The 26205-nt window shown below is 59.8% G+C and overlaps 1 protein-coding gene across 2 annotated transcripts; it reads left to right on the forward strand.

Annotated features, from left to right (window-relative positions):
• The first annotated feature begins 2272 nt into the window (after window positions 1-2272).
• SLC67A1 (solute carrier family 67 member 1) lies at window positions 2273-25449 on the forward strand. 2 transcript variants are annotated; one of them, XM_075545210.1, is made up of 11 exons: window positions 2273-2528; window positions 3330-3475; window positions 5624-5721; window positions 6502-6662; window positions 7049-7181; window positions 13799-13899; window positions 14443-14550; window positions 18291-18391; window positions 23200-23301; window positions 23456-23576; window positions 25109-25449. In XM_075545210.1, the coding sequence occupies exons 2-11, from the start codon at window positions 3341-3343 to the stop codon at window positions 25294-25296; spliced, it is 1248 nt and encodes a 415-aa protein (XP_075401325.1). In that variant the 5' UTR covers window positions 2273-2528; window positions 3330-3340; the 3' UTR covers window positions 25297-25449. The 2 variants fall into 2 exon arrangements, with proteins under 2 accessions (XP_075401325.1, XP_075401324.1); XM_075545209.1 differs by having other exon boundaries at window positions 3318-3475; window positions 25109-25448.
• Window positions 25450-26205: the final 756 nt, after the last annotated feature.

Genomic DNA, 26205 nt, shown 5'->3' on the forward strand with positions numbered 1-26205 from the left:
TGGGGAACTTGAAGCTTGTGTCTGTCCTCTGATCAAGAAGCAAAATGTAGCCTGAGGGGCCTGGAGGCAGGTGACCAAGGTGACCCCTCAGCCCCTGTCCCCACCCCCCAACTTCCTGACAACTCAGTTGCTGCTGAGTGGGTATCCTGACAGCCAGAGCAGAGTAAGCAAAACCAGGCCTCTTTGAGAGGAATCTGCCTCCCACCCCGGCACTGGTGCCCCTCCTGAGGCTGTGGCTCCCAGGATGGACGACCTGCCCCCAGTGCAGCCCCATAAAGCTGCGGGACACACCTGGCCCCAGAGCCATACACCTGCACACCCCCAGGCAGTCAGATCTTTCTGGAACTCAAGCAGGTTCTTATCCTTGGTGCTTGGACCCTCACGTGTTCCAGGGACATGGCTACAGCCTCAGGAGGTGGCAGATTTCTCTTTTTGTGTCCACACATGTCCACACATCACACACATGCACTGTGATGCTGTGGCTGCAGGGCAGGGGTCCTGGGTCATTTCTGTGCCAAGGCCCCCAGGAGCTAGCACAGAGAGCGCACGTGGCAGGTACCAGGTTCAACAGGCTGACTACTTCATGGCCTCTCTCCGTTTTGCAGGGGGTACCCCTAAGTCTCCCAGCAGCCTCATCTCCAGCACACAGTGGGCAGACTCTATGCGTGTGTGCACACACAGCCCTGCTTGCTACACCCCCACCTCCTGCCCCTCTGGGGCTCCTGGCCTCTGTCCAGACTTCAGGTGCCCCTTGCCCCCTGCACAGTGCCTGGTGGGCAGGGAATGGGTCTGCAGGAGTGTTGGCTGGGCAGCTGAGGGAGAGGTAAGCCTGGCCCACAACCCTGCCTTCGGTCTGAGGAGGAAGTGGAGTTTTGGGCTTCTCTTTCCTTCCAGCCCCAAAGGGCGGGCTTCCCACACTGCCCCATACCAGGAAGCTGGGCCTGGCCTGGCTGGGCTGCTCCAACCAGTTCCCCAGACCACAGTCCCTTCTGCAGTCCCAGAGGAAGGGAAGGAAGTAGTCCTGGTGAGTAGGCACCCTTTCCAGCCTGTCCCCATGCCTCTGTCCACCCCCTGCAGTTCCTGCCTGGACGGCCCTGGGGGAACCAGGCCTGTGGGCAGCAGCCAGGCCTGATGGGTGCTTGGAGGTGGGGCTCTGGACTTTTGTGGAGATAATGCCCCCCAACCATGAAGCCACCTGGTGTTTCCATGGTGTCCCCCACACCCCCAGGTGCTCTTCACCCTCCCCTACCTCCCAGGCCCTTGCCCTGAGCAGTTCCAGGTGACCCTGGCTATGTCATCCATAGGGACCCTCTGGGCACTGGACTTAGGGGACCCAGACTCCTGCCCTCCCCTGCCTCTAGGGAGGTGACAGTGAGCCTGGTTAGGGTAGGGGGGGCTGGCAGGTGCAACCATGACCCCGATCACACTGTGATGAGTGGCTCCCTCCCCTCCCCAAAGTGACACCAGTGTATGTGTGTGTGTGTGTGTGTGTGTGTGTGTGTGTATGTGTCGGGGGACCCTTGCCAAATCCTGAAGGGCCGCAGCTCAGTCAACTGTCAGGACTTTGGGGGCTCCTGTCCACCCCTTGAGCCCCCATCTGTTTTGTGAGTCCCCTGTCAGTCCCTGGACACCCCTCCTCGTCTGGCCCTGTCCCCACTCCCCTCTGTTCCTGGATCCCTCCTTTGGACACTGGCCGGTGTGTCCAGCTTGCCAGGGACTGTTTACTTGGACCTCAGGCCTGCTCTTGGGGCAGCCACCTCAAGGCAGGACAGAAGTCAGGCAGGCTCTGGCCAGGTGGCTCTGATGGCCCAGCTGGTGCTGGGGACAGACAGTGTGTGCTGGCCTTCCGAAGGGCTGAAGTGGCCCAGGAAGGGTATAGGTGGACCAGCCAGCAGAATCAGAAAGTCGGGCTGCCTCCTGCTCTGTGGAGGAGGAAGGTGGGGATGTCTCAGACCCTCGCTGAGCCTGGGGAGCCAGACCACGCCCTCCTGCCCTTCCCTCCCCTTAGTCCTCCATCCCCATCCCTGCACCTGCCTTCTTGCCCCCATCCCTGCCCTCCGTTCACTCCCTCCCTCCCACTCCCTCAATTCCTCTTCCTACCCCCATACAGCTTTTCCACCTCTAAGCGCCGCCACCACCCCAGGCCCCACGCAGCGCTGAGAGGGCGGAATTTCAGTTTCCTGGGTCCCCGCAGCAGGGAGGGGCGGGCCGGCCACACCAGCGCCAAGGGGCGGGGCTCGAGGCGGGGGCGGGGCCAGCGCAGCCCCGGAAGACGGGTTCCGCACCCGAGTCCCCACGCCGCTAGAGCCGCGACCCTGGAGGTGCTACCGTGCGCCCGCCGCCGCCACTCGTCGGCCGCCCCCCCATCGCCCACACCCCGAGTGGGGAGCAGGGCGCACAGACCCTGGCCCCCAACCTCGCCTGGAGAAACCTTCCTGGCGCAGCCCTCGGACCTCAAGTCTGCCCTCTAAGGAAGCGCACCGCCAGGTGTTAGCAACTGAAGCATCTGACCTCCGGCGGTGGGCCAGGTGCGGGGGACAGTCTGCCCCAGGGTGGCGGGTGGAAGGCTGGCTCTGGACCCAGGCCTGGTACCGGACCAGATGAGACTGGTCCACAAAACTCCACTCCTCAATCCCAGTAACCACCCAGAGCCCCTGATGACTGGGACAGAGCAACCCCTGGGTGTGGTGAGGGTGCACTCTCAGCTGAGGGGGGAGGCCAAGGACCAAGGACTCGTCACCCCCACCCTGACCAGCAGCCTTTGGGCCACCTCCTCCCCACTGGGCCTTCCCGAGGCCATCAAATCTGTCCCCTCTCTCACAGCCACTCTCCAGGACAGCGTAGCAAAGCACCGCTCCATAAGGGTTCGGAGGCTGTAACTCTGCATGGGAGCCTATAGATAGCCTCATCTTTCTCCCTCACAGTGGCTGGTGGGTTTGAACTGCTGACCACCAAGTTAGCAGCCCAGTGCTGAGCCCACAGGGCCACTAGAGCTCCTCATGTGGGGCCTGAGTCCCTCTAAAATTGGAGTGTTGATGCTTTCCTGACAGGCACACCTGAGCTGGGGTCCCTCCCTTCCCAGGGGGCCTGAGAACCTGGACACCCATGTGTGTGTTGGGGACCCTCTGACCCGGAGCTGAGGGCACCCTGAGCTCTCAGCCACAAACCGGTTTGCTGACAGGGACAGGCAGCTCCTGTGGGGAGGTGGGTGCCTGAGCTTCCTGCCTGCTGGTGACTCAGCACACCTCACCAACATGACTTTTGCCCTCTGCCAGCGGGCTGGCTCAGCAGCAGCGGCCTCAGGTCATCTCTCCCAGTTCCCCCTGCAGTGTCTGCCAGGATGCGGCGAGTCGGTGCGCCCAGGGGCCAGGACCAGCCCCCGAGCTCTCTGGACCGGCCAAGGGTCCTCCTGCTGACCTACCTGCTGGCCACCCTGGAGTTCTCCTGCCTCTTCATGCAGTTCTCAGTCATGCCGGTGAGCGCCACCCCTCAAGGTCACCGACACTGGGGTCCGCACACACCTCCCTTGTCCTCTTTCTGTTCCTGGGCTCCGCCTCCCTCCCACCTTGGGGCTGCTGCCCTGTGGCTCCTCTGTCCAGCACACGCTTCAAGGCTGCCATGGCCAGCCAACCTACCCTGAGCCCTGTTGGCACCCACCACATGACACCCATTCCCCAGGGTTCTATTTCTTCTTGTCCCGAATGTGCAGGGGACTCCTGTCCTCTGCAGGATGGCCACTCCCCCCACCCCCACCAGGTCTGGGACACCACCTGACTGGCTGTCCACTGCTCGTCTGTCCTTCAGGCCCCTGGCAGCTGGCCCTTGGGGGTGGGGGCTCTTCCCCTCAGCTGGGTGGGACCAGGCCTGGCCACATTGCGAAGCTCCCCAGAGGCTTGTGAGTGGCCAGGTCATGAGGGCTGCTGAGTGCCAGTCCCAGGCTGGGCTGGAGGTTATGGCAGTGCCAGCGCCCAGTTGGGGTGAGGAGGGGGCTTCAGAGATTCGCGTTTGGTAGCAGACCACCACAAGAAGGCACTTGAGTGCCTTGCGCTGTCCCAGGGTGCGTGAAAGTGATGTCGCTGCCTTCTTGTCTACTGTGTCTGCAGCAGCATTACACAGACACGGGCAGCAGGCACACTCGGCTGGGGGAAGGGCAGAGAGACTGGGTGGGCAGAGAGATGCCCCCGGGGGTCCTGGAACCTGTGATGTCCTCTGGCAGCACAGCTCAGGGAGAAGAACTAGCCCACAGGTTCTCGTGCACTGCCATCAAGCCAGTACTGACTCGTCGAGGCCCGCTCTTGAGTTCCCGAGACTAGCTGTTTATGGGAGCAGAAACCCATCTCTCCTCCCGAGCTACTGGTGGTTTCAAACTGGAGAGGCCATGCGATCACAGGCAGAGAGAGGGTGGGCGCAAGGGCACTGCCACTGAAGTTGGCCCTAAGCCGGGGATTTGCCGCACACGTAAACACGCAGGGCGCCTCGCTCTGAGAAGCAGAATGGCCAAATGGCCCAGGGGTGAGGGCCTGCAAGGTGAGGAGGGGATGCGCGGGGCTCAGATGGGCCACTGCAGCTGGCTCAGACCCTCAGTCAGGGACGGTGACTGTGCCCTAGGTGGACGGAAGGATTTATTGTGACATCTGAGTCACACTGCCACTCTGGACCTGGGTTGCAAGGTGGACCAGGGGCTGAGGGATCCAGGTGGCAGATGGTGGTGGCTATGGAGAGCTGGAAGGACAGGGATCTGGAAGTTTCTGTATGGATCAGCTAGGGGTGCTGAGGGACTCGGTATGGGTGTGGTGAGGGATGTAGAGGACCACTTAGGATGGGGTGGCTGTAAGCGAGTCTATCCTGGGGGTGCTGGGAGTGCCGCTGTGGAGCTGCCTTCAGACTCAGGAGTGGTTGGACAGTGGGGTGGACCCTTGTCCAACAGAGAAGGTCTGGCTGTGGGGTCCCTCTGGACCTCAACAGCTCAAAGGTGCATACCTCTGGGGGACGGGGCAGAAGTGGGGCTTGCAGGAGGGCAGAGGGGGGGAGGGAGTATGCTGGAAGCACCTGGGTGCCCCCTTCCCCCAGGAGAGGGTGGAGCCAGATGGAGGCAGGGAGGTGTGTGCTGGCCCTTCTAGATGGAGCTCTGCTGGTGTGAAGGACAGGTGAAGTGGAGGTGGCAGGAGGTGGGGGCTGGGAGGGCCCAGACCTGAAGGTGGCCAGAGGCTGGGATGGATGGAGAGGTGGACAGGTAGGATAGTGGCAAATGGGGCTCTCATAGTGAGGTGAAGTGGGAAGAGGGGGGATTTGCTCAGGGAGGTGGTGGGATTCCCTCAGGGGGGTCAAACCTTCTCAGAGATGGGGTGCCCTGGAAAGAGGGTGAGTGGTCCAGAGGTGAGGGGGTATACCGGCTCACCTGTGGAGGGAAGGGGACACAGAGGCCTAGAGGATTAGCTTTGGCCAAGAGGTCACCAAAGCAGGATCAGGACAGGGCAGATCCACACAGAGTGGCCCCTGTCCTGCTGGCAACGTCACCTCCTAGAGGTCACGGGGGGCCTGGACAATTGACCAGATAGCACTTTCCCCATGTGGCCTCTCAGGGAGGATGCCCAGTCCCTCCCACGGGTGCCCTGTGTTTCAGTACCTGGCCCGCAGGCTGGGCCTGGACTCCGTGGCCTTTGGCTACCTGCAGACCATCTTCGGGGTGCTCCAGCTGCTGGGCGGGCCTGTGTTCGGCAGGTATTGAGGAGTGGGGTGACCTAGTGCTTACTCAGGATGTCCTCACCCACCCCTCAGAGGTGGGCTCTCCACCCCTGCTACCTGATCACAGATGAATAGCCTGCCCCCACCCCCAGAGTTCTGTGCGCATTCGTGCGCGCACACACACGTCCAGGAAGGATCTAACAGTGACCTTGGTGGACGCCCAGGACAGGCCCCCAGCAGCTCTTACTGAAGGTGCTCAGGGACATGCAGAGGTTGCAAGCAGGGCCTCCAAGGGACCCCCACCCGCACCCCCACTGGTCTCAGGGACCCAGCAACCACATGGTGCCTGGCTGATGTCACTGTGAGCAGAACGACATGCAAGACTTCAATCTTTAGGTGGCTGTATGGTATGAGGGGGCTTGGGGGTCTATGCCCACCAGAAAGAGCCTTGGGGGAGTGGGGAGGGTCCTGGCTTCAGCCTGGGCAGGATTTCCTGCAAGCCCACACTTGCTTTGTGCAGAATCCAGCTCACTGTCCCTAGGAGTGCAGGGAGGGGGGAAACTGAAGCCAGAGGAGGGAGGTCTGCCCTGCCCCCTCCCAACCTCTCCTTCAGCTCTGGCGAGGTGGAGGGCACACTGATAGCCTGGGGAGACAGATGCCAGCGGGACCTTCATCTGATGGGTGGCAGGGGTGGGGGTTCCCAGTCTGTGAAGGGTGCAGGGGTGGGCTCCCACTCTGAGGGGTGCTAGGGTGGAGCCTACAGTCCGTGGGGTTCAGGGATGAAGCCCTACCAGGCTGACCCTATGCCCCGCGCAGGTTCGCAGACCAGCGCGGGGCACGGGCCGCGTTCACACTGTCCTTCTTGGCGGCCTCAGCCCTCTACCTGCTCATGGCGGCTGCCTGCAGCCCGGCCCTGCCCGGTGTGGTCCTGCTTTTCCTCTCCCGCCTGCCCAGCGTGTTCATGCACGCCATGCCAGGTAGGCGGGTGCCCAGTGGGGTGGGTGTGGGTCCTGGGGCCGGGCCTGAGCTCTGGAGCTTGGGGAGGAGGGGCAGATCTGTGGGGGCGTGGCCTGACTCCGGGGCGGGGTAATGACCTGGGGCGTGACCCAACCCAGGAGGCGGGGCAATGCTTGTGGGCGTGGCCTGCCAGTGAGGACCGACATGATGGGGAGGGACCTAGTTGCAGGTGAGAGGCACTGGGGGGCGTAGCCTGGCTCGAGGGGCAGGGGCAGGGTTGCTGGGGGCGTGGCGTGATTCAGGGGTCTGCGTGAGCGGTGTCAGGCGTGGTCTCGAGGGCACTAGGGGTGGGACCCTGCAGGCGGAGCAACAAACACACTCAGCCCACCCCCCCACCTTTCTGCAGCTGCCCAGATGGTCATCACGGACCTGTCCCCACCCGAGGAGCGGCCCACGGCCCTAGGCCGGCTGGGTCTCTGCTTCGGCGTTGGCCTCATCCTCGGCTCCCTGCTGGGAGGGACCCTGAGTGGCACGTGTGGGTGAGTGGCTGGCGGGGCGGGGCGGGGGGCGGGGCCTGAGCAAAAGGAGCGCTGGCTGCAGAGGGGGTCGGGCTACAGGCCCGCGTGGGTGTTGGACGGGGCCTGCGTGGGGCAGGCGAGGGCTGAGGGCAGCGGGAGGGCAGAGGTGGCCCCATCTGTGCTCGGAGACAGCAAATTTGGGTGGGGGGTTCGGAAGCAGGCATGGGAGGGAGGGTGGAAGGGGCAGGGGTTGAGGGGTCCTCTGGCAGGGTTGTCTTCTCACCTCTGAGAGTAGCTTACACATATGGAGGACCCAGTAGGCTCATGTGTGAAGCCAAGGGCACTACCACCACCACCACCACCACCCCTCAGCTTTGTACTGCCCAAGCTGGGGTCCTACCAACCCTCATGCTCTGTCCTGTGGGTCTTGGCGGCCCCAGAGGCTCCTGGGAGGAGCACCTCCCGCAGGTGGCCACAGGGTGGACCCACACCCTGAACCCTTCGCGGCCCAGGGGAAAGGTGTCACTTCCGCTGCTGCCAACTCTCCAGGAAAGACTGAGCCACCCACATGAATGGACCTTGCCCCTGGCGTTGGTGCCTCCCAAGCCTTTGATAGGGAAGGAGTGCTGGCTGCCAGCAAGGGCCGGGCCCACTTCCTACCCGGGGTTCAATGTCTACTGGCCACCGGCCATCCTTCCTGATGCCCAGCCCCCACATCCACTAGGGCACCTTTTGGGTGAGGCCCTGAGCCAGTGCCTGGGCCTCTGGTAGCCTGCGTTTCCCCAGGGACTCCCTGAGGCCTCGTGGGACACCAGACTCTCTGAAGGTCCCTCGTAGAGTAATCTGAAGCTCGGTACAAAGTGTCCTCCTGTAGATCACGGCCTCCGCTGGGGGATGGGGGAGGGGCGGGGAGCTGGGAGGGGACTGGACCCAACCTGTGGCTCTGGATCCCCTGCCAGGTACTGCAGGGGCCAGGCAGTCAGTGACCTGCCCCCTCCATCTGTGTACACCTCTCTACAGGACCAAGGGCTATGTGGACAGGGAGCAGCCAAGGCCTTTCAGAGCATGGGACAGTTGGGACAAGACCAGTGAGGTTGGGGAGAGGACATGGGTGGGGGCAGGCTCCTATGCCAAGGCCCCAAAGCAGGCGTGTGCCTGCTGAGCTTGGAGCTGGGGTGTTGGGGCAGAGGCTCTGCTCAGGCAATGGTGCCCAGGGTGAGTGACCTTTGCTGCTCACAGGGCCATGGGGAACCCATGGGGGCTAGTGCTGGCAGGCACTCCAGGGCCACGTGGAGGAGGCAGTGGGATGGACAAATGGGAGTTTCAAGGTTCTGGAATTGAGGGGCAGGTCTGGCTGCCTTTGCCATTCGTCCTCTTATGGGAGCTGTTTCTTTTTCTTTTTCCGTAATGTACTTTCTCTCTTAGCAATAAGCAGTTTTTGACTTTCAGCAAAATTATTTGTGCCACTAGCACAGAGACACTTCCTCCCGCTCCCCCCTCTGGTCTCGGTCTCTCTCTCTCTCTCTCTCTCTCTCTCTCTCTCTCTCTCTCTCTCTCTCTCTCTCTCTCTCTCTCTCTCTCTCTCCCCCCCCCTCCCTCTCTCTCTCTCTCTCACACACACACACACACACACACAGAGCTTCTTCTCTTACATTGTTGCTTACATTGTTAGTTGCTGGAAAATTTGTTGTGATTGAAGCGCCCATCTTGATACATTGTTACTAGCGAAGCGGGGAGGGAGGCGAAGTGCTGAACCGTGTGCACACGGGCACTGCCTTTCCCACTCAGAGCAAGCCGACTTTCCCAAACCAAATCTTTTTCTTTTTTTTATGTTTTATCGGGACATAATCCATGTATCATACAAGTCATACTTCAATCATATCGAGAAGATTTGCACACATCACCACAATCCGTTTTAGAGCATTTTTCTTTCATGTGCTCCTTGTTGCTAGCTCCCCGTTTCCCTGCAACCTCCCCACCATCCCGCCCAGAAACCATTCATCCAATTCCTGCGTCTAGAGCTTTGCCCACCCTGGGTTTCATATGCCGGAAAACATACAAAACAAAAACCAGAGAGGCAGAAAAGCTAGTAACAATAACAGCATAACATAGAGGAAAACCTCAGGCGAAAAGAAAACAGAAAATACGAAAACCAGAGCAAATGGGTCCAAACGGAGATCAAATACTCAGGTGTTACATTTTAACCTGACTGCAGCTGCCCTCACCCGCTCTGCAATGCTGTCTGCGTGCTGACAACGCTCTTGACCTCCCTGTCTAAGAGCAAATCTTAGCGAGCTGCCTCATCTTGCTCCCCCGGAGCAGCTGATGGGTTTGAACTGCTGACTTTGCTGTCAGCAGCTCACCATATATGTGTGTGTGTGTGTGTGTGTACACGTATGCTTACGTTCAGATATATGCATGTGTGTATGTCAGGAACCCTGGTGGTGTAGTGGTTACATGTTGGGCTGCTAACTGCAAGGTCAGCAGTTTGAAACCACCAGCTGCTCCTTGGGAGAAAGATGAGGCTTTCTACTCCTGTGAACAGTCTTGTAAACCCACTAGGGCAGTTCTACCCACTATGAGTTGAAATCAACTTGATGGCAGTGAGGTTGGTTTTTGCTTCCGTATGTAGGTGTGTATGTACATACGTATGTATGTATGGAGATGTAAAGTCCTGGTTGTGCAGTAGGTTAAGTGCTGGGCTGCTCATTGAAATGGCACAGTTCAAATCCACCAGCTGATCAGAGGTAGAAAGAAGCAGGTGTTCTGGTTTCCCAGCCAGCCAGGAAAGCCTCACGGGGCGGTTTGACTCTGTCCTGCAGGGTCGCTGTGAGTCCCTGTGGGATCGATGGCTCTGGGCTCAGGTTTTGGGGCTGTGTGGATGGATATAAACAAGTGCCCGGTGGCACACACAGTTAAGCACTCCATTACTAGGTGAAAGGTTGGCCATTCAAAGCCACACCTGGTGGTGGCTGGTCACAGCCTAGTGGGCCCTGAGGGGCCCAGTTCTGCTCAGATTTCTGGGGGCCATTGTGAGTCAAAATCCACTGGACAGACACTAGTCAGTACAGTTGGTGACCACAAGCCCCTGTGGGTGAACAGGACAACTACTGATACGTGGTACAGACCTGTGGCTGTGGACAAACCTGTCACCTGTGTCAATCACTGCCCTGAGAATCCCTCCCCAGGTAGCCTGGAGCCCTGGTGACCATGGGCTGCTCACTGTCCCTGGAGCCCTGCACAGGAGCCTTGGGACCATGGCCTGCCCAGTGTGGATCGTCCCTGGGAACAATGACCAAGGCTGAGAGGGTTGGGGCAGCTCCCTCAGGCCTGGCAGGCTTGGACTTGTCCCCACTGATGCCTGTCCATCCTGGGACTGCCCCATCAGACCAGAGCGCAAGCCAGGGCTGAACACCCACCTGCCAGAACTGCCCTACAGGCATCGGCTCGCCTGGGTGCTTACCTGCTCCCAGTTGGCCTCGGGCCTTGCCTGTGAAAGGGCCTCCCTCTCCCATGGGAGTATGGAGAATGGCTATGAGGTGAGGGCTGCCTGGTCTGCTCAACCCCAGCTGCAGCGCCCTCTTCCTCCCGGAGCCCCACCAGGTCCTTCACCTTCCAGAACATTCCACATGCATCCCTGCCTCCTTTTGTCCCATGGTCGATGGGAGGTGTGTCACAGGCCATGAGACCTCCTTCTCGCCCGTGGGGCCTTCATTGGCATTTCCTTTAGTGAGTGGGGAAACAGGCCCTAGAGAGGCTGAGCCCTTTCCTGAGCTGCTGGGTCTGGGGACAGGACTAGGAATGACTCAGTATTGGGGTCAGGGGGTTTCTCTCAAGGTCCTCTCATCACATCCAAGACTGGGGGTTGCAGGTGGCCCCATGACTAAAGCCTTGCCCTCCCCACTGGCTGGGCCATCACAGGGCGGGGAGGGGCCCACTGAGGCAGTGGCCCAAGGGGCACTGTGAGAAACACGTGACACCTGGCAGGATAGCTGAGGTCTGGGAGGCCTGTCCCCCTGCAGTTGGGATACCCTGGCTTACAGGAGGCCAGCAAGGGGAGTGAGGGTAGGGGGATCAGGGGGGCCATCCTTGGACTTTATGGGCCCCCTTTGGGTACAGAAAGGTGTCCATTTTCACACCTAGATCAGAGCAGGTGCCACTAGCTCTCTGTGGCTCAGCACCCACCCACCCCCTGTCACCTTATAGGGTCTGGGAACCATAGCAGGGCCCTTCAGACTCAGGGAGTCCGTGGGACCCCCTTCCTGCACCGGAAGCTAGGGCTAACTGGCAGCTTGGCCTATAGCTAGCTCAGTGAGTGACGGCCGGGCTGCGGGGGGGGGGGGGGGAGGGGTGTTTAACACACTGGTCAGTCATCAACAGCCATGGGAGACCCACAGGCCCTGGGACAAAGCACCTCCCTGTGCCCAGTGCTGGGCAGCCAGTGGCCCAGAGTGATGAGCAGGGCATGGGAGCCGTTTTCTGGGCCCTGGAAGCCAGATGTGGGTGTGACTCCTGAGTGGCTCTGGGTCTCCACTGTGGACACCAGACAGGGCATGTCCTCCTCCATGGTCTGGGCTGGGTGGCTGTGCTTCATGCCCCGCTGGTGCCACATGACAGGATGCTAAGGGCCACCTGTGGATCAAGCTGGAGGGGCAGCCCATGGCAACAGGCTGCAGCCATGGCTGGGGTCCCACAGACCCAGGGTGGCAATGGGGTGACATGGGCCATGTGGAACAGAAGTGGAGGGGACTCTGAGCCCCTGAGGAGCTGTCACCTGAGAATTAGCAGGGACAGTCCTGAGTTGGGGGAGGCCCTCTGGATGAAACCACACTGCTGCTGGCTACTCCCTGCAAGACCAGCCACTTCCAGGCTCCCTGGGGTGGCCTGAATGGCAACAGGGCTGCTCAGTCATTCCAGGAGTTTCTATTGGAATCCCAGTGTCCCCAGAGCTTTGCACCCCTCCGGTGACCCTGGTAACGGTGTAGAACCACCCAGAGGGCATCTGGCTGCCTGCGGGAGGGCCTTGAGAGACCCCGCCCCCACCTGGGCCATTCCCAGGCCCGCATGTGCTGGCCCCGCTTTTCCCAAGACAGGTGTTCCTGTCCCTTGACAGTTGATGGGAGTCTCTTACCCACCCCCAACACACACACCCAGGACCCCGAATGACAGGCACCACTCTCCCTCGGTCCTTCCCCAGCAGTTCTCCCTCTTCCCCAGCCGTTGTCCGCCCATTACTCACAGGTGGATGCAGTCACGGAAACCTCTGTGGCTCGGGCCGGGCCACCCTTAGTCCTCACAGTGAGCTCACGGGGGAGACCTTTGGGTTAGTGGCTTCGCCATTGTGTCACAGGGGCTCCTTGCTGGAGACACCGGGGAGGGGAGCCTGCCAGAGTTGGCCGAGTGGGCAGGAGCCCCCGGGTGCCTACACCCCGGCACACGACTGGGAAGGGCCTTCCGCTGAGAGACCCCTAGGAGCAGGGGCCTGGTCTGCCGCTGTCCCCTCGGAAACCCACCTTTCTCCTATGGGGCACCGTGTTTGTGGGGGGAGGACCCCCGGGTGTCCCAGAACCGCCCTCTGGCTCAGTGTCCCTCACTGCCCCAGTCAGCCAGGGTCCCCATGCCAGGGCTCTGCTGGCCCAGAGGGCAGTGCTAGCTTCCGGCCAGCCGGCTGCCACCCAGTGTGACAGACGACAGATGATGTCCTGCCTGCCCTTCTTGTCGCCAGCCTCCCAAAATAGCCGTCTAAGTGACCGCCTCTGCCCCTCGACTCTCTGGGGCATCTGACAGAGAAAGCGGCTTTGTCCCCACCAGCCAGGCAGTAACATGCACGCCTGGGGGTGGGGGGTAGGGGATGGGGGAAGGTACAGTCCAGAAGAAAGGGCCCCTCTAGGGGGAGCGGGGGAAGCCCACCAGGCCCAGGACAGCCCTGAGCCTGTGTGACCCTCCCTAGGGTCCCCCCACCCCGCCTGCCACTTATTGTGGAGCGTCCTGCAATGGAGACAGTGTGCCCCAGAGTGACCACAGGGGAAGGTCAGCACACACATGACCGCACCGCCACCTGACGGAAGAGTGGAGGCCAGATGGGTTCTCGGCTCCAGCAACCTGCCTGGTCCCACTCCTTCCAGACCTGGGGGAAGGGGGGTACACATGCGTGTGGGGGCCCATGTCTGTATACACACATGTACATGTATGTGTGTGGGCACTGGAGGGCAGGCCCCTTCCCAGGGAGCCTCAGTGTTCCTGTCTGTAAAATGAATATGACCAGTCAGCCTGGGACTAAGACAGGGTAGGCAGGGCCCTGATCCCTCTTCCCCAGGCAGAAGCATCAGCCCCGCTGCCCCCCGGGAGAAGTTGTGGGGTCTTTCCTACCCTTTGGTAGCCCTACACTGCTGGCTCTGCCGCCCACTGACCTTGGGGCGCAAGGTGTGCTCCTAAGTGGAGCAATGGCAACAGCATGAGGGCCAGGCGCATCCTGAGTGACCTGTCCTGAGTGGCCAGGCCACCTCGGCCTCATCTGGGGACCCGGAAGACAAACAGACACTTTGGGGTGGAGGCTCATGGAGGGTGGTGGGCAGGAGGGCGGCGAGGGCAGGAATCTCCCGAGCCAGCCAGCCCAGCTGACCAACTGCCCCTCCTAGGACCCACTGTCCCATCCTGGTGGCGCTCACAGCCAACCTCCTGGGCGCTGCCCTGAGCTTCACCTGCCTCCCAGTCGACACCAAGGGACCCACCCCGCTGGGTAAGCCCACCTGGAGCCTCCCTGTGTGCACTCCAGCACACCAGGGTAGCCCCTGGACAAGACTCCCCCCTAGGGGTCCCTGCAGAATGGGGCAGAACTCCATGAGAGGGGGACCCCACACCCACTCTCCTTTGAACTCGCTCAGGGTTACCCTGCTGGGTGGCCCTTGTCTCCAAGGACATGGGGAGGGTCAGGCAGGCTGGGGTCCCACCAGAGGGAGGGCCTGGTATGGTGTGTGGGGGGAGGGGATGACAGGGGGTGCTGAGCAAAGGATCATCTTCAGTGGGATGGAAAGGACAAGAGAGGGGACCAGCTGAGAGCAGCACCGGAGCCAAGCCAGGATGTTGAGGGAGGGAGGGGGGTCACACTTCCTGAGGGCATCCCAGCCTCATCCAGCTCCCACTGACCCCAGGCATCCCTGGCTTGTGGGCACATCAGGGGCTAGAGAAAGACAGAAGGGCCTGCTGCCCACCACTCAGAGAGTGAGGGCAGCTGGTGGTGGGCGGCCCTGGACATGATGGCTGACCACTCTGTGCTCCCCAGACAAGCCCAAGGCCGGCGTGTTTGACCTGAAGGCCATCACCCGCCTGCTGCTGCTGCCCGGGGTGCTGCCTGTGTTCCTTGTCAAGGTAGCCTCAGGCTTTCCCTCAGGTGAGTGGACGCGTGCGGACGGGGTGCAGCACACCTGCCCTCTTGTCCCCCTGTGAGGATGTTGGTCTTCTTGACCTGGCTGCCGCCCTCCACCCTCCTCAGTGAGGGCTTCCCTCCCTCACTCTGGGCGGGCAAGGCTGTGCCCCTGCACACCGCAGGTTGTTCACATGCCTCCCTCAAATCCTGATGCCCCCCTCTTCTTCCTCAAAGCCAGCTTCTCTAGTGATGTGCTCAGCGCCCCTTCTGCACAAGCGTGGCGAGGGCCTACAGCCCTGACGCGCACCCTCCCAGCCTTGAAGCCAGGCGGTGTTCCCTCGTCCTGTCTGAAAACCTGCCCCTGGGCCTGGTACTGATTCCACGTGAGCTCAGCACGGTGCGCTGGGATTCCCATTCTTCCCAGGTTACTCATCATCCTTTTCTGGTCCACCCAGTTCAGTGCCTTCTCATGGCCTTAACAGAAGCCACAAAAGGAGAACCAATGGCCAGCCTTTTGCCCTGTGGAGATAAACGGGGCCCTACAAGGACGCCCTTTACCACACCTTTATTTAACAGAACGCTAGAGGTCTGAGCCAAAACATTAAAATGGTATTAAAGGTGTCCAAAGTGGCAAAGAAGAAGTGAAACTGTGTTTCCAAATCGTAAGACTCTATAGCAGCAGTTCTCAACCTGTGGGTCGTGAGCCCTTTGGGGTCAAATGACCCTTTCAGGGGGGTTGCCTGATTCATAACAGTAGCAAAATGACAGTTATGAAGTAGCAACATAAATAATTGTATGATTGGGAGGTCACCACCACATGAGGAATTATATTAAAGGGTCACGTCATTAGGAAGGTTGAGAACCACTGCTCTATAGGTAGAAAATCCCAAAGATTCTATAAGAAAATTACTAGAACTAATTGAACAAGGTGACAGTTTATAAGAGTGACATGCAAAAAAAATCAATAGGGTTCCTGTCTACTAAGGAAGATGACTCTGTATAGGAAATAAAAACCAAAACCAAAAAAAACTTTTGCAACAAAAACCACCCCAAAGATTAAATACTGAGGAATAAACCTAACCAGAGAAACAAGAGTTGTACAAAGAAAACTCTAAAACACGACTATCAGAAACAAAAGAGACCTGCGTAAGGGAGAGCCCGTGCCATGTTCCTGGATAGGAAGATTTAATATTGTGAAAACGTTGATGTCACCTAAAGTCATCTTTGAATAAAATGCAATTGCAATCCACATTCCAGCAGGACTCTCCACAGAAATGGGAAAATGAATCACCAACTTTCTATGGAGAGGAAAGAAACCCAGGATACGTGAAACATGACTATAAACCTGAAGTGGGTTGGAAGCCTCTCGCCTCCTCCTGTTAAAAGCCTGTGTCCTGCCACAGGGGCCAGAGCAGCTTGGTGCTGGCACGGTGACCAATATGTAGACCAGTGGATCAGAACGGAGAGCCCAGGAATGAAGCTGAGCACCTTCAGGTCCCTGATTTGGGTTAAGGACTGAAACATACCTACAGGGAAGAGAAAGTCTTTTCAACAAGTGGTGCTGGCAAAATTGAATCTTCACCTGCAAAAGAATGAAACAGGACCCTTACTTCACACCTGTGTTAGTCTGGGGTGACTAGAGAAACAAATCCAGGGAGACTCATCTGGGTATAAGAAAGAGCTATATATCAAAGAGTAATTGTACATTAAGAAAACACCCCTGCCCAGTCCAGATCAAGTCCAAAAGTCCAATATTAGCCCATATGTCCGGTACCAATTTATAAATTCCTCTTCAGACACATGCCATACATGCAATGACACCAAATGCAGGAAGATCACAGGCCAGTGGGTAGAAAGTCATGTGAATCCAGAGGCGGTAGAAGCATCTCAGCGCTGGCGTGGGTCTCCATGTAGCTCCTCCAGCTCCAGGGCTCTAGCATAGCTCCATGTGTCTTGTCAGCAGGAAGGCGAAGCAGAGAGGGTCTGGCCTCCAGTGAGCTATTTATCTCCATGGCACCTCCAAATGAGGTCATCAAGCTGTGTGTGACCCGATTTACAAGCTAGACTCCACCCCTTCCCAAGTTGACAGGAGATTACAAAACGATCACAGCGCATGTGCACAAGCCAGCTCAAGATGGACAAAAGGCTTCAATAGGAGCCCTAGGATCATAACGTCATCCATGAAAAACAGGGACACACTAAAGGACCCCTAACACAAGACATAAACACACCACCCACCACATTGAAAAACACCCATACTACAGAAGGCAACAGAGAGCGCGGGGACCCCCTGAAAGTCCAATGTTTGTACCTATCCAAAAACTTCACCAAAAGAGTAAAAGAAGAGCCCACAAGATGGGGGGTGGGCGTGGGGATTGGCAATGACATTTGGTGTGTAGGACTGATCTCTAACATCTATAGAAAACTGCAGTACCTCAATATTAAAACATACCCACACACACACACTCACTCACTCACTCCAGAAAAATACAGGCAGACGATTCACCAAAGGGGAAATCCGGGCGGCCAACCATCATGCAGAAATAAATGCTCGTGAGCATATAGCTGTAAGAGACGGGTGGATGAAAACACAGGCACCAACTGCCCACAAAATTCAAGACAGACCCAGAAAATAACACAAGCTGGGGATGGGGTGGGGAGCCCCAGACCCTCCCACGCTGCTGTGGGACTGCAGAATTGTACGGCCACCCTGGGAAATAGTTTGGCGTTTCCGTGAACAAACACACATAGGAATACCATACAACCCTGCAAAGGCTCCACTCAGTCTGTAACCCCCAAAGAAATAATGAAGGAATCTGGTTGGACACCTGGGGGTCCACAGCAGCAGGAAGATGTCCAACCAAAATGCCTGTCTGTGGCGGGTGGGATAAACGAACTCTGCTACATGCATCTAACGACAGCAGCAGATATTGTACGTAGATTGTTGTTGGTAGGTGCTGACTCAGCAGAATGAACCTTCCCCCCCCCCCCCGTCTTATGTCACCCTCACCATTGTCATGTCTGAGCCCACGGTCACAGACACGGCGTCCGTCCATCTCCTCAAGGGCCTTCCTCTTTTCTGCCGCCCCTCCGCTTCACCAAGCACGACGTCCTCCAGGGACAGGTGTCTGTATATGAGACACTCTGGCCATCCTCACCTGGAAGGAGCATTCTGGCTGTACTTCTTCCAAGACAGATTGCTTTGTTCTCTTGGCAGCCCATGGGCTGCTCAAGAACATCATTCAATCATTCAAGTGCATCGAGGCCTCATGGGATACTATGCATTCCTGAAAACAGCACACCTCTGAGCCCGGCCGAATCGGACATGCACGGTCCTCGGCATAGTGAGTCCATCTCCTCAAGACCAATCCCTCGTGCGACCACTGTTAGAACAGGAAGGGGGGAGGGGAGGAGTATGAAAGAACATTGGTTTTCACACCCAAAGAAGCAGACTTTGAAGCCTGCTGGGAGCCCCACCACCACCCAGGGGGGATGAGGGAGGAAATAAATGAACAAATGAATAAATAAACAAAGAGCGAGACCACACAGACACACACACACACACACACACACACGGGGGAAATAAATTGTTATTTGAAGCACAAATGAAGCCCTGGGATCCTATAGGGGTGTGGTGGGGTTGCTAGGGAACAGGGCTGGGCTGATGATGGAGTCCACCTGTGAGATTTCCCGGGAGTCCACGCAGGGCCCCCCGTTGCCCAGGCCATGGGTGACACGGCTCACCTCGCTTCCCTCCCTCCCAGGGCTCTTCATGGTCATGTTCTCCATCATCTCCATGGACTTCTTCCAGCTGGGGGCGGCGCAGGCCAGCTACCTCATGTCCTACTTCGGGGTCCTGCAGATGGTGAGTTGGTCAGGGCTCCCGGGTCTCCCCCCCCTTGCCCTCTCCCTCCTGTGTGGGTCTGCACCCTGGCCATGAGACGGTTTCACTTGTTGGTCTCCAAGGGCCCCCCCTTGAGTTCCTGGGCTGCCCCCCTGACTTCCTCCATGGGAGCTTCACACAGGCCTGTAACTGTCTGCTCTGGAGACCGGAAGTCCAGCACCCAGGGGTCGACCAGACATCACTCTCAGGGGAAAGGTCTTTCTTTGTCTCTGGCTAGTGGCTGACCGGCTCCGCCTCCGGGGTCCTGGGGCTCCTGTCTGATGCCTCCTGCCCCTCTCTCATCCGGACACTCGTCATTGGCTTAGGATCCCCCTAGCCTCTGACCATGTGACCTCAGTTTGAGATACTGCCCTGAAGCATTCTAGGGGACAGGCACCGGAGGTCAGGGCTGGGCCCAGCACTGTCACTACCCAGCGGGCTTTACCTCCTACTCCCTCAAACACCTTCTCTCCCCTCTGTGGCATGGCTCTGGACTTGGGAGGGTGGCACACCACCCCCTCTGCCAGTCAGTCAGACCTCCCCTGCCCTCTCTTCTCGGGAATCTGTGGACATTTCTGGAACCGCCTTTGTTCTGGGTACTTCCAACAGCGCCTTCCTCCCTGAGCACCCCTCCAGCCACCCCTGCCCCAAGTAGGCCCTGCCAGGTGTTCCCCCCCCCACACACACACACCTACAACCCTCCCAGGAATCAGTCGCGGGTCTGCCCACCCTGCACTGCTTGTTGCTTCCTCTCCGAGTGTCTCCCTGTCCCCGCCCAGCAGCACCTGCAGAGCGTGGGATGCTGGGTGCTGAGTGCAGGGTGCTGTCCCCCAGGGAGGTTGTTTGGTTTGGGTCCCAGTGCCAAGTTCAGGGCCAGCAGGGCTAGAAGCAGAGTGGACAACTGTGGAATGGGCATGGGGGAGCTTCATGACTGGTGGCCTCGGCCTGGTCCCTGGGCTGGCCTGTGGAGGTCAAGCTAAGAGGCAAGGCCCCCAGGAGGGGGCTTTTATACCATCTCAGCCTCCCCATGGCTGGGCTTCCAGCTCAGGGTGGGCTTGTGGGCTCACCCACAGCTGGGGGAGCCGAGGTCTCCCAGGCCACTCACAGCAGACCAGGATTTGAACCCAGAACCCCTGGCTGTAGAGAGAGACCAGCCTTCTCCACTGCCTGAGCTCCCTGCTCTGCTCTCAGCCATGCACAAAGGCAGGGCACAGTGTTGGTGTCAGGGCCTGGGGACCTCTGGGAACCACTGCGCTGGGGTTTCTGGTGGGGAAGCAGAGGCAGCCCCCCATCCCAGGTGTAGGAGAAAGCAGGGCAGACTTCCTGGAGGGGGTGACTCAGTTCTGTCTCACAGCTCTGTCTGTGAGCCCTGTCTGTGAGGAGTCAGTGAGCTTGGACCCAGGGGGCCAGGACTGTGCACTGGGGCAGGCCAGGGTCAGTGCAAGGCCCAGCGAGTAGAGTGTCTGGCAGAGGGCACCCTGGAGGCGAGGTCTGCCCAGAGTGAGGGTCTCACCAGCCTCTCAGAACCTTGGCCCCTTCTCAGGGGAGGCTCCAGAGCATGCCCATCCTCAGAGCCCTTCCGGTTTGCCAAACTAAAGGAAAAAGCACCCCCATCTCTACCTTGGTGCTACTGCCGGGAGCTGGACAGGAGGCGTCCCCTGGGAGGTCAGGGAGGGTGGATGGGCCCCCTCTTAGCCAACTCCAGCCCATTGGGACCAGGACAGGTGCACCCTGCCCTGGTGCAGGGGCCAGCCAGACCAATGGAGCTCCTCACACCAGTCTGTGGCGCAGGGCTTGAGACCCTCCTGGGGGCAGGAGCTCTGGTGTTGTTGTGGTTACATGCTGGGCTGCTCACCACAAGGCCAGCGGTTCAAAACCACCAGCCGCTTTGAGGGAGAAAGATGAGGCTTTCTGCTCCCTTAAAGAGTTACAGCCCCGGAAAGCACAGGAGCAGTTCTCTCCGTCCTGTAGGGTCTCTGTGAGTCGGATCAACTGGAGAGCAAGTGAGCGTTTCGGTCCGTGTGGGCCTGCGGCCCGGCCTGTGGGCCTGGCTTTCAAAAGAGTCCCCCCCCCCCCGCCTTCTTGGGGCCAGAGTATCTTGGCTTCTCTGCAGCAGAACCTGGGGTGGACTTGGGGCCTGTGCCGGCTGTGGGGGAGGGGGGCATGGCACAGTGGCCAGCTGAGGCTCTGCATGAGTGAGACCAGCATCATGGTGGCAGTGCATAGGTATGGGGACCTGGGGAGACCAAGACGCAGAGCTGGGTGCGCAGTGCCGAGGACCCCAGGAAGGACCCACACAGGCTGAGGGGGAGAGGAAGGGAGGCCTGCTGGAGAGGGGGCACCCCTAGAAGAATGACAGCCATTTACTCAGAGGTTGAGGCCAAGGAAGGGTCTGGAGGCAGAGTCCAGACCAGACAGGTGGCAGGGCTGCAGGGAAGCTGGGACCAGGCCTGGCGGGGGGGGCGGGGCACTGGGTAAGGTAAAGGGGGAGGGCAGGGCTGCTCAGAGTTGAAATGACGTCGGGCATTGGGCGAGAATCCCAGGGACAGCCCAGGGGTGGCGCTGCGACTGCAGTGAACAGCGGAGGCTTCAAAGTCTGGTGAACCTGCCCGGCACTGAGGACACCCTGGTGGCACTGTAGGTTAATCACTGGGCTGCTCATGGCAGGGCTGGACGGCCAAGCCCACCAGCTGATCCTTGGAAGGAGGGAGGTGTCTGTCCCCAGAAAGACTTACCCTCTCAGGAACCCTCCAGAGGGCCGGCTGCCCAGTGTGGGAATTGCCTCAAGGGTGGGGGGCAAAGGGTGGGCTCCCCACCCTCCCCACCCACTCACATTCAATTACTAACCAATAACTTTGAATGGCCCGGACTCCATCGCAGTGCTGCGGAAGAAATGCCTGGTGCCCCGCTTTCCTAACAGTGGCGCGCAGCCCCTCTGCGTGACGTGGGGAAGGGAGTGGGGAGTAGGGGGCTGCAGGAACCCAAATGGACTTGACAGCCTGGGGAGGAGGTGTGTGGGTTGACTTTTGTTTTGGACAAGGCACCTACGTTTTAGTCCCCTGAGTGGAAATGCGATTTTCTTATTCTCGAGTAAAATACCCCAGAGTAGAGTTGTTTGGGTCCCCTGGTCAGCCGTGGTCCCTGTGGCCACCTCGTGTGCTGGACAAGGAGGAAGGAAGACGGCAGGCGACGCGGTGACTCTGGACAGCGGTGTTGGCGACAGACACAGGAAGGCTCACTCTTCCATTGCGCGGGATGGTCTCTCTCAGAAACCGCACAGCCAGACGGCTCTGTTGAAAGCGAAGGTGACCAGCACTCGGAGCACATGCTTGGGATGTGGGTACTGGTCCCTGGAGATGGATGATGCTTGGGAAGTGGAGGGACAAGATGTGTGAACACGCAGCTATGGGCTCAGACCTCAGGACGCTTGTGGGGACGGCACAGGGCTGGGCAGGGTCTCGTTCTCTTGTGTTGGGTCACTGTGAGTCAGAGCTGACTGGACAGCACACCCAGCAGGGAGCATGGCCACGTGGCCAGAGCCGCACGTGGGGTTGGCCCAGGGGGGCTGAGTTCATCCTTTGTCTCAGCCTCATGGAGGGGGTGTTGGGGAGGTGGGTGGGGCCAGGCATTTGAAGAGACTCGTCCATTTGAACAAACGTCTCTGGAACTTCTCAGTTCTCTGGGCGTTTCATGCACAGGTGCTGGGGTTAGGTCAGGCTTCAAAGCCACACTCAGCGGCCTGCGGGCTCCCAGCCCAGCCACCAGGGTGGCGATTCACCTGGTTCCCTGCCGGCAGGAAGTGGGGAGAGTGGTTTGGCCTGTTCTGTGGCCCAACCCTGGGGCGGAGGTACTTCCTGCCGTGGAGATGAACCTCGGATAGGAGCCTGGGAGTTGCCCCAGGGCTGGGCTGCCCTGAGTCCTCTTAGGGCCTCTGCCCTCCATGGGCAGGGAAGGCTGTAGTGAGCAGCCCAGCTCGAGGGGTCCCTTAGGACATGGGGCTGACCACTGCCCCCACTGTGACCTCTAGAACCCCTCACAGGGGACCAAGCTTGGGGGTCCACACTGAGTAGTGAGGGTGGGACCACCTATCAGCCACTAGCCTGAGCCTCATCTTACCTACACCCATCCCTGCCCACCTCAACCCCCTGGTCCTCGTCTCCCCTGATGGAAAATGGGTGCTGGCCTCGAGGGTGGCCGGCAATCTGTGGATGGTAGCTGCCTTCTGGGGCCTCAATCTTCCCATATATGTAATGGGGAGATTCCTGCTCCCTCCTGGGGAGGACTGAGGAGGGTGGTGAGGAAGAGGAATTGGTCAGATGACACTGGAGGGCGCACATCTGAGCCATCAGGGTCCCCAGCACCTGCCCTTTGCCTCATATATCATCAGTTGTTCTGCCCCCTCTCCCTGGGCAGCCCCTGTGTGGTCACCTTCGCTTGTTGTGGGGTGAACTTGAGCTGAGCCCAGTCCAGCTCTCGGGGCCCCGGGCTTCTCCTTGCATTGTGGGGCTGGCTGTTGGGTGGAGGGTTCAGGCTATCAACTGTCCAGTGAGCAGGTGGGTGTCCAGTCATTGTGCCACATTGGCAGCCCTGGTGCTGGTGCCATTGGATGTGGTCTGCCGTCGGAGAACTCAGTGTTTGCGTGTGTGGTGCCCTTGTGGCCCCGTGGCCCAGGGACACAGCCCTGCCAGGGGACCCGTGGGGTGCCTGTCCCCCTGGACGTGGCCAGCCTCTCTGCGGGGGGTGGAACCCTGAGGGTTCCTGAGGGCCCCTCCTTGTCTGGCCTGGCCCAGGTCATCCAGGGTGTGGTAGTGGGCCGTCTGAGCAGACGCTTCTCTGAGGACACCCTCCTGCGAGCCAGCGTGCTGATCTTCACAGCCGTGGGCCTGGGCATGGTGAGTACCCCCTCCCACCTTGCCCAAAGAGCCGCACGCCAGGCGCCTGACCCCCTGTGGGGGCAGCTGATCAGTGGTGTGTGTGAGGACTGGGTGGGGGTCCCCTGAGGACCCCCACTCAACTGGCTGCCCGCTGCCCCGTCCTCATCCCCAGGTGCTGATGTCCCACGTTTCCCACTTCTGCCTCCTGGTGCCCGGCTTAGTCTTCAGTCTCTGTGTCCTCAATGTGGTCACCGACAGCATGCTGACCAAGGCTGTGTCTGCTTCGGACACCGGTGAGTGAGCCGCCATGTGGCCCAGCGGGAGGGGCTGGGAGAGGGGTGGCTCTGCCACACCCAGTGGGGACTGGGTGGGCATAGCTGGGGGTGAGAATTTGCCCACCCCATGGCCTGCCTGGACCCAGGGCAAGGACCTGGAGGAAGGGCTTTGAGGTGGTGGGCAGGTAGGTGGGCAGGGTTTTGTAACACAGGTAGGAAGTCGCTGACCAGGAGGTGTTAGGGACCAGGGGGAGATAGTCCACACAGAGGGCCAACAGACTGGGTCCCTGTCCCCCTCCTCCAGCACCCACAGGAGATCCCTTGTCACCCCACAGAAGAGACCCCCATCACCCCCCAGGAGACCCCCATCACATACCAGTAGATCCCATCTCCTCACAGGAGAGACCCCTGGTCACCCCACAAAGAGCCCCATTACTCCACAGGAGAGTGCCCTATCCCCCCACACCCCTGCCCTCGCTCTGGAATAAACCTGCTTTTGTAAAGCTGAGGAGCCCCTCCTCCCCATGGGGACTGGCTGTTGGCCTGGCCAACATGAGCCATTCTCTGGTTCCCTTGGGCTGCCTGGGCTGGAAGGGCCCTGGGCACGCTCTGGAGACTGGCTGCCCTACGTCTGCTCTCCTGCCTGTCTGTGCAGGGTGGGCCAGGGCAGCCCTCGGAGGACCTGTCCAGGGGGAAGCCTGAGATCGGACCAGACTCGCCTTGAAGGCTGCCCTAGGCTGGGGCTGGTTCCAGGAGGGAGCACGAAGGCTTGGCTGGGGCGGGGGCGGGGGCGGGGGCGGGCAGAGAGAAGGGCCCCGCCAGTCCTGCACACCTTCCTTGCCTGGGGAGGAGCCGCCCTTTCCCAACCTAGCCTGGGAACCCAAGATGTGGAGGGGGCGGTAATTGTGGCGTGTGGGCTGGGGCTGCCATGGCGGTTCCCAGGTGTTAGGTCCGGAAGTGGTGAAGCCAGGTCCCACAGGTGCCAGCAGGCTCTCTGACTCCCAGGTGGGCAGAATCAAGGACTCTGAGCCATAGCCGGGTCGCTCATGGGACCCCTCTCTCATGGCCTTCGGAGGCCCTATGCTTGGTGACTGCCCACCCCTCCCCCACAACATGTTGGCCAAGTGTAGACAGTGGCCACGCCCTACCCTACCCTGGTCGCAGGGTTCCCCTGGGAGATGGGATTAGAGCAGGGCTGTGATAGTGACCTGTGGCCCACCCCCCCAGCCCTGCCCTGCAGTCCACTGGGCCCCACAGCCCCCACCTGGGGCTGCCCACCTGTTTCTGCACCTGGAGCCAAGTCCTGCTGGGCTAAGCCTAGGGCAGATCACCTCTCCCCTCCCCTGGGGCTCAGATGGGACCTCCCTGGGCAGGCTTGGGAAGGTAGGGTCTGCTGTCAGTGACATGTGACCCCAGAACTCCCAACTCCTGGGACTTTCTGGGGGGTAGGGAGGAGACAGCACCTAGGAGCCAGGAGGAAGCGCTAGGAGAGGGGAGTCCCTCCTCCCCCAGGGGACTGGACTGGAACTGAGTAGCCCCTCCCCCAACAGGCGCCATGCTGGGGCTCTGCGCCTCTGTGCAGCCACTGACCCGCACCCTGGGGCCCACCCTGGGCGGTCTCCTCTATCGACGGTTCGGTGTGGCCGTCTTTGGACACGTGCAGATGGCCGTCAACCTCCTGGTCTTCCTGATGCTGTGGGGGCAGCCCGTGGCCCATAGGAGGGACAAGACACAGTGACCCAAGGCGTGGACTGAAAATAAATATCCCTCAACCACCCCATTGCCAGCTCGCTTATGGGGACGGGACTAGAGGCCAGGCGGAAAGGCTCGGAGTTTGTCTCCAGCGTGAGGTGGGCCTGGCCTGGCCACTGGTCCTGTCCAAGAATCCCTGCAGGACACAGCCACTGGCTCACCGCTCAACCCCAGGCCCTGCTCAGCACGTGGCCTGGGGCCTTCAGGAAGGTTTAGAGTCAGACCCCACCCCCTCGTGGACCCCAGCTAGGGAGAACCAGATCAAGAGGACCAATTGGAAGCCAGGCCCCCAGCCGGAATCCCAGAACCAACCCCGCTCCCTGCATGGCGGCCACCTGAGGGAGAGGCTCCCTGGGGTCACCTTGTTGACCTCACTGGCCCAGATCTGATGTGAAGGCCAGTACCAGATGGTCCTCAGCAGACCATAAGAACTGGGGATCAACCGCCACCCTACCCCCAACTAGGGGCACCAGGAGTGGGGGTCTGATCAATCCTTCAGAGGGCACAACTATGATGGGGGGCCCACCCTTTCCAGAGTCAGGGGTCTTCGGATGTCCCTCCCCCACCCCTTGTCCCCAGAAAAGAGGAGCTTGGAGCCTAGGCCAGGCTCCACTCACTTCTGCTTGGATGCCACCAGGGACAGGAGTCTCAGTTTCTGACCGGAGTCATTTCCCCACACAAGGGTCTAGACTCTGGGGTGGGGTTCCCAAGACCCAGCCAGTGGGGCTGAGGCCTGGAGGTGTCCCCAAGTCAGCCCCTGGGCCCAGCCCAGGGGGGTCTTTCTCCTTCCTTGCTATGTACAAGAGTGTGTGGGGGTGGGGGTGGGGGATGCTTCACAGTAAGGGGTTGAAAGAAACTGGGTTATAGGAAATCTAGCCTCTCTGGGCCCAGCTAC

This window comes from Tenrec ecaudatus, chromosome 4 (genome assembly GCF_050624435.1).
Source record: "Tenrec ecaudatus isolate mTenEca1 chromosome 4, mTenEca1.hap1, whole genome shotgun sequence".
Lineage (NCBI taxonomy): Eukaryota > Metazoa > Chordata > Mammalia > Afrosoricida > Tenrecidae > Tenrec > Tenrec ecaudatus.

Coding starts and splice junctions, on each gene's coding strand:
- SLC67A1 (XM_075545210.1), top strand. CDS start 3,341: ATGCGGCGAGTCGGTGCGCCCAGGGGCCAGGACCAGCCCCCGAGCTCT. Junction 13,900..14,442: donor CAAGGGACCCACCCCGCTGG/GTAAGCCCACCT, acceptor TGTGCTCCCCAG/ACAAGCCCAAGGCCGGCGTG. Junction 23,302..23,455: donor CAGCCGTGGGCCTGGGCATG/GTGAGTACCCCC, acceptor CCTCATCCCCAG/GTGCTGATGTCCCACGTTTC.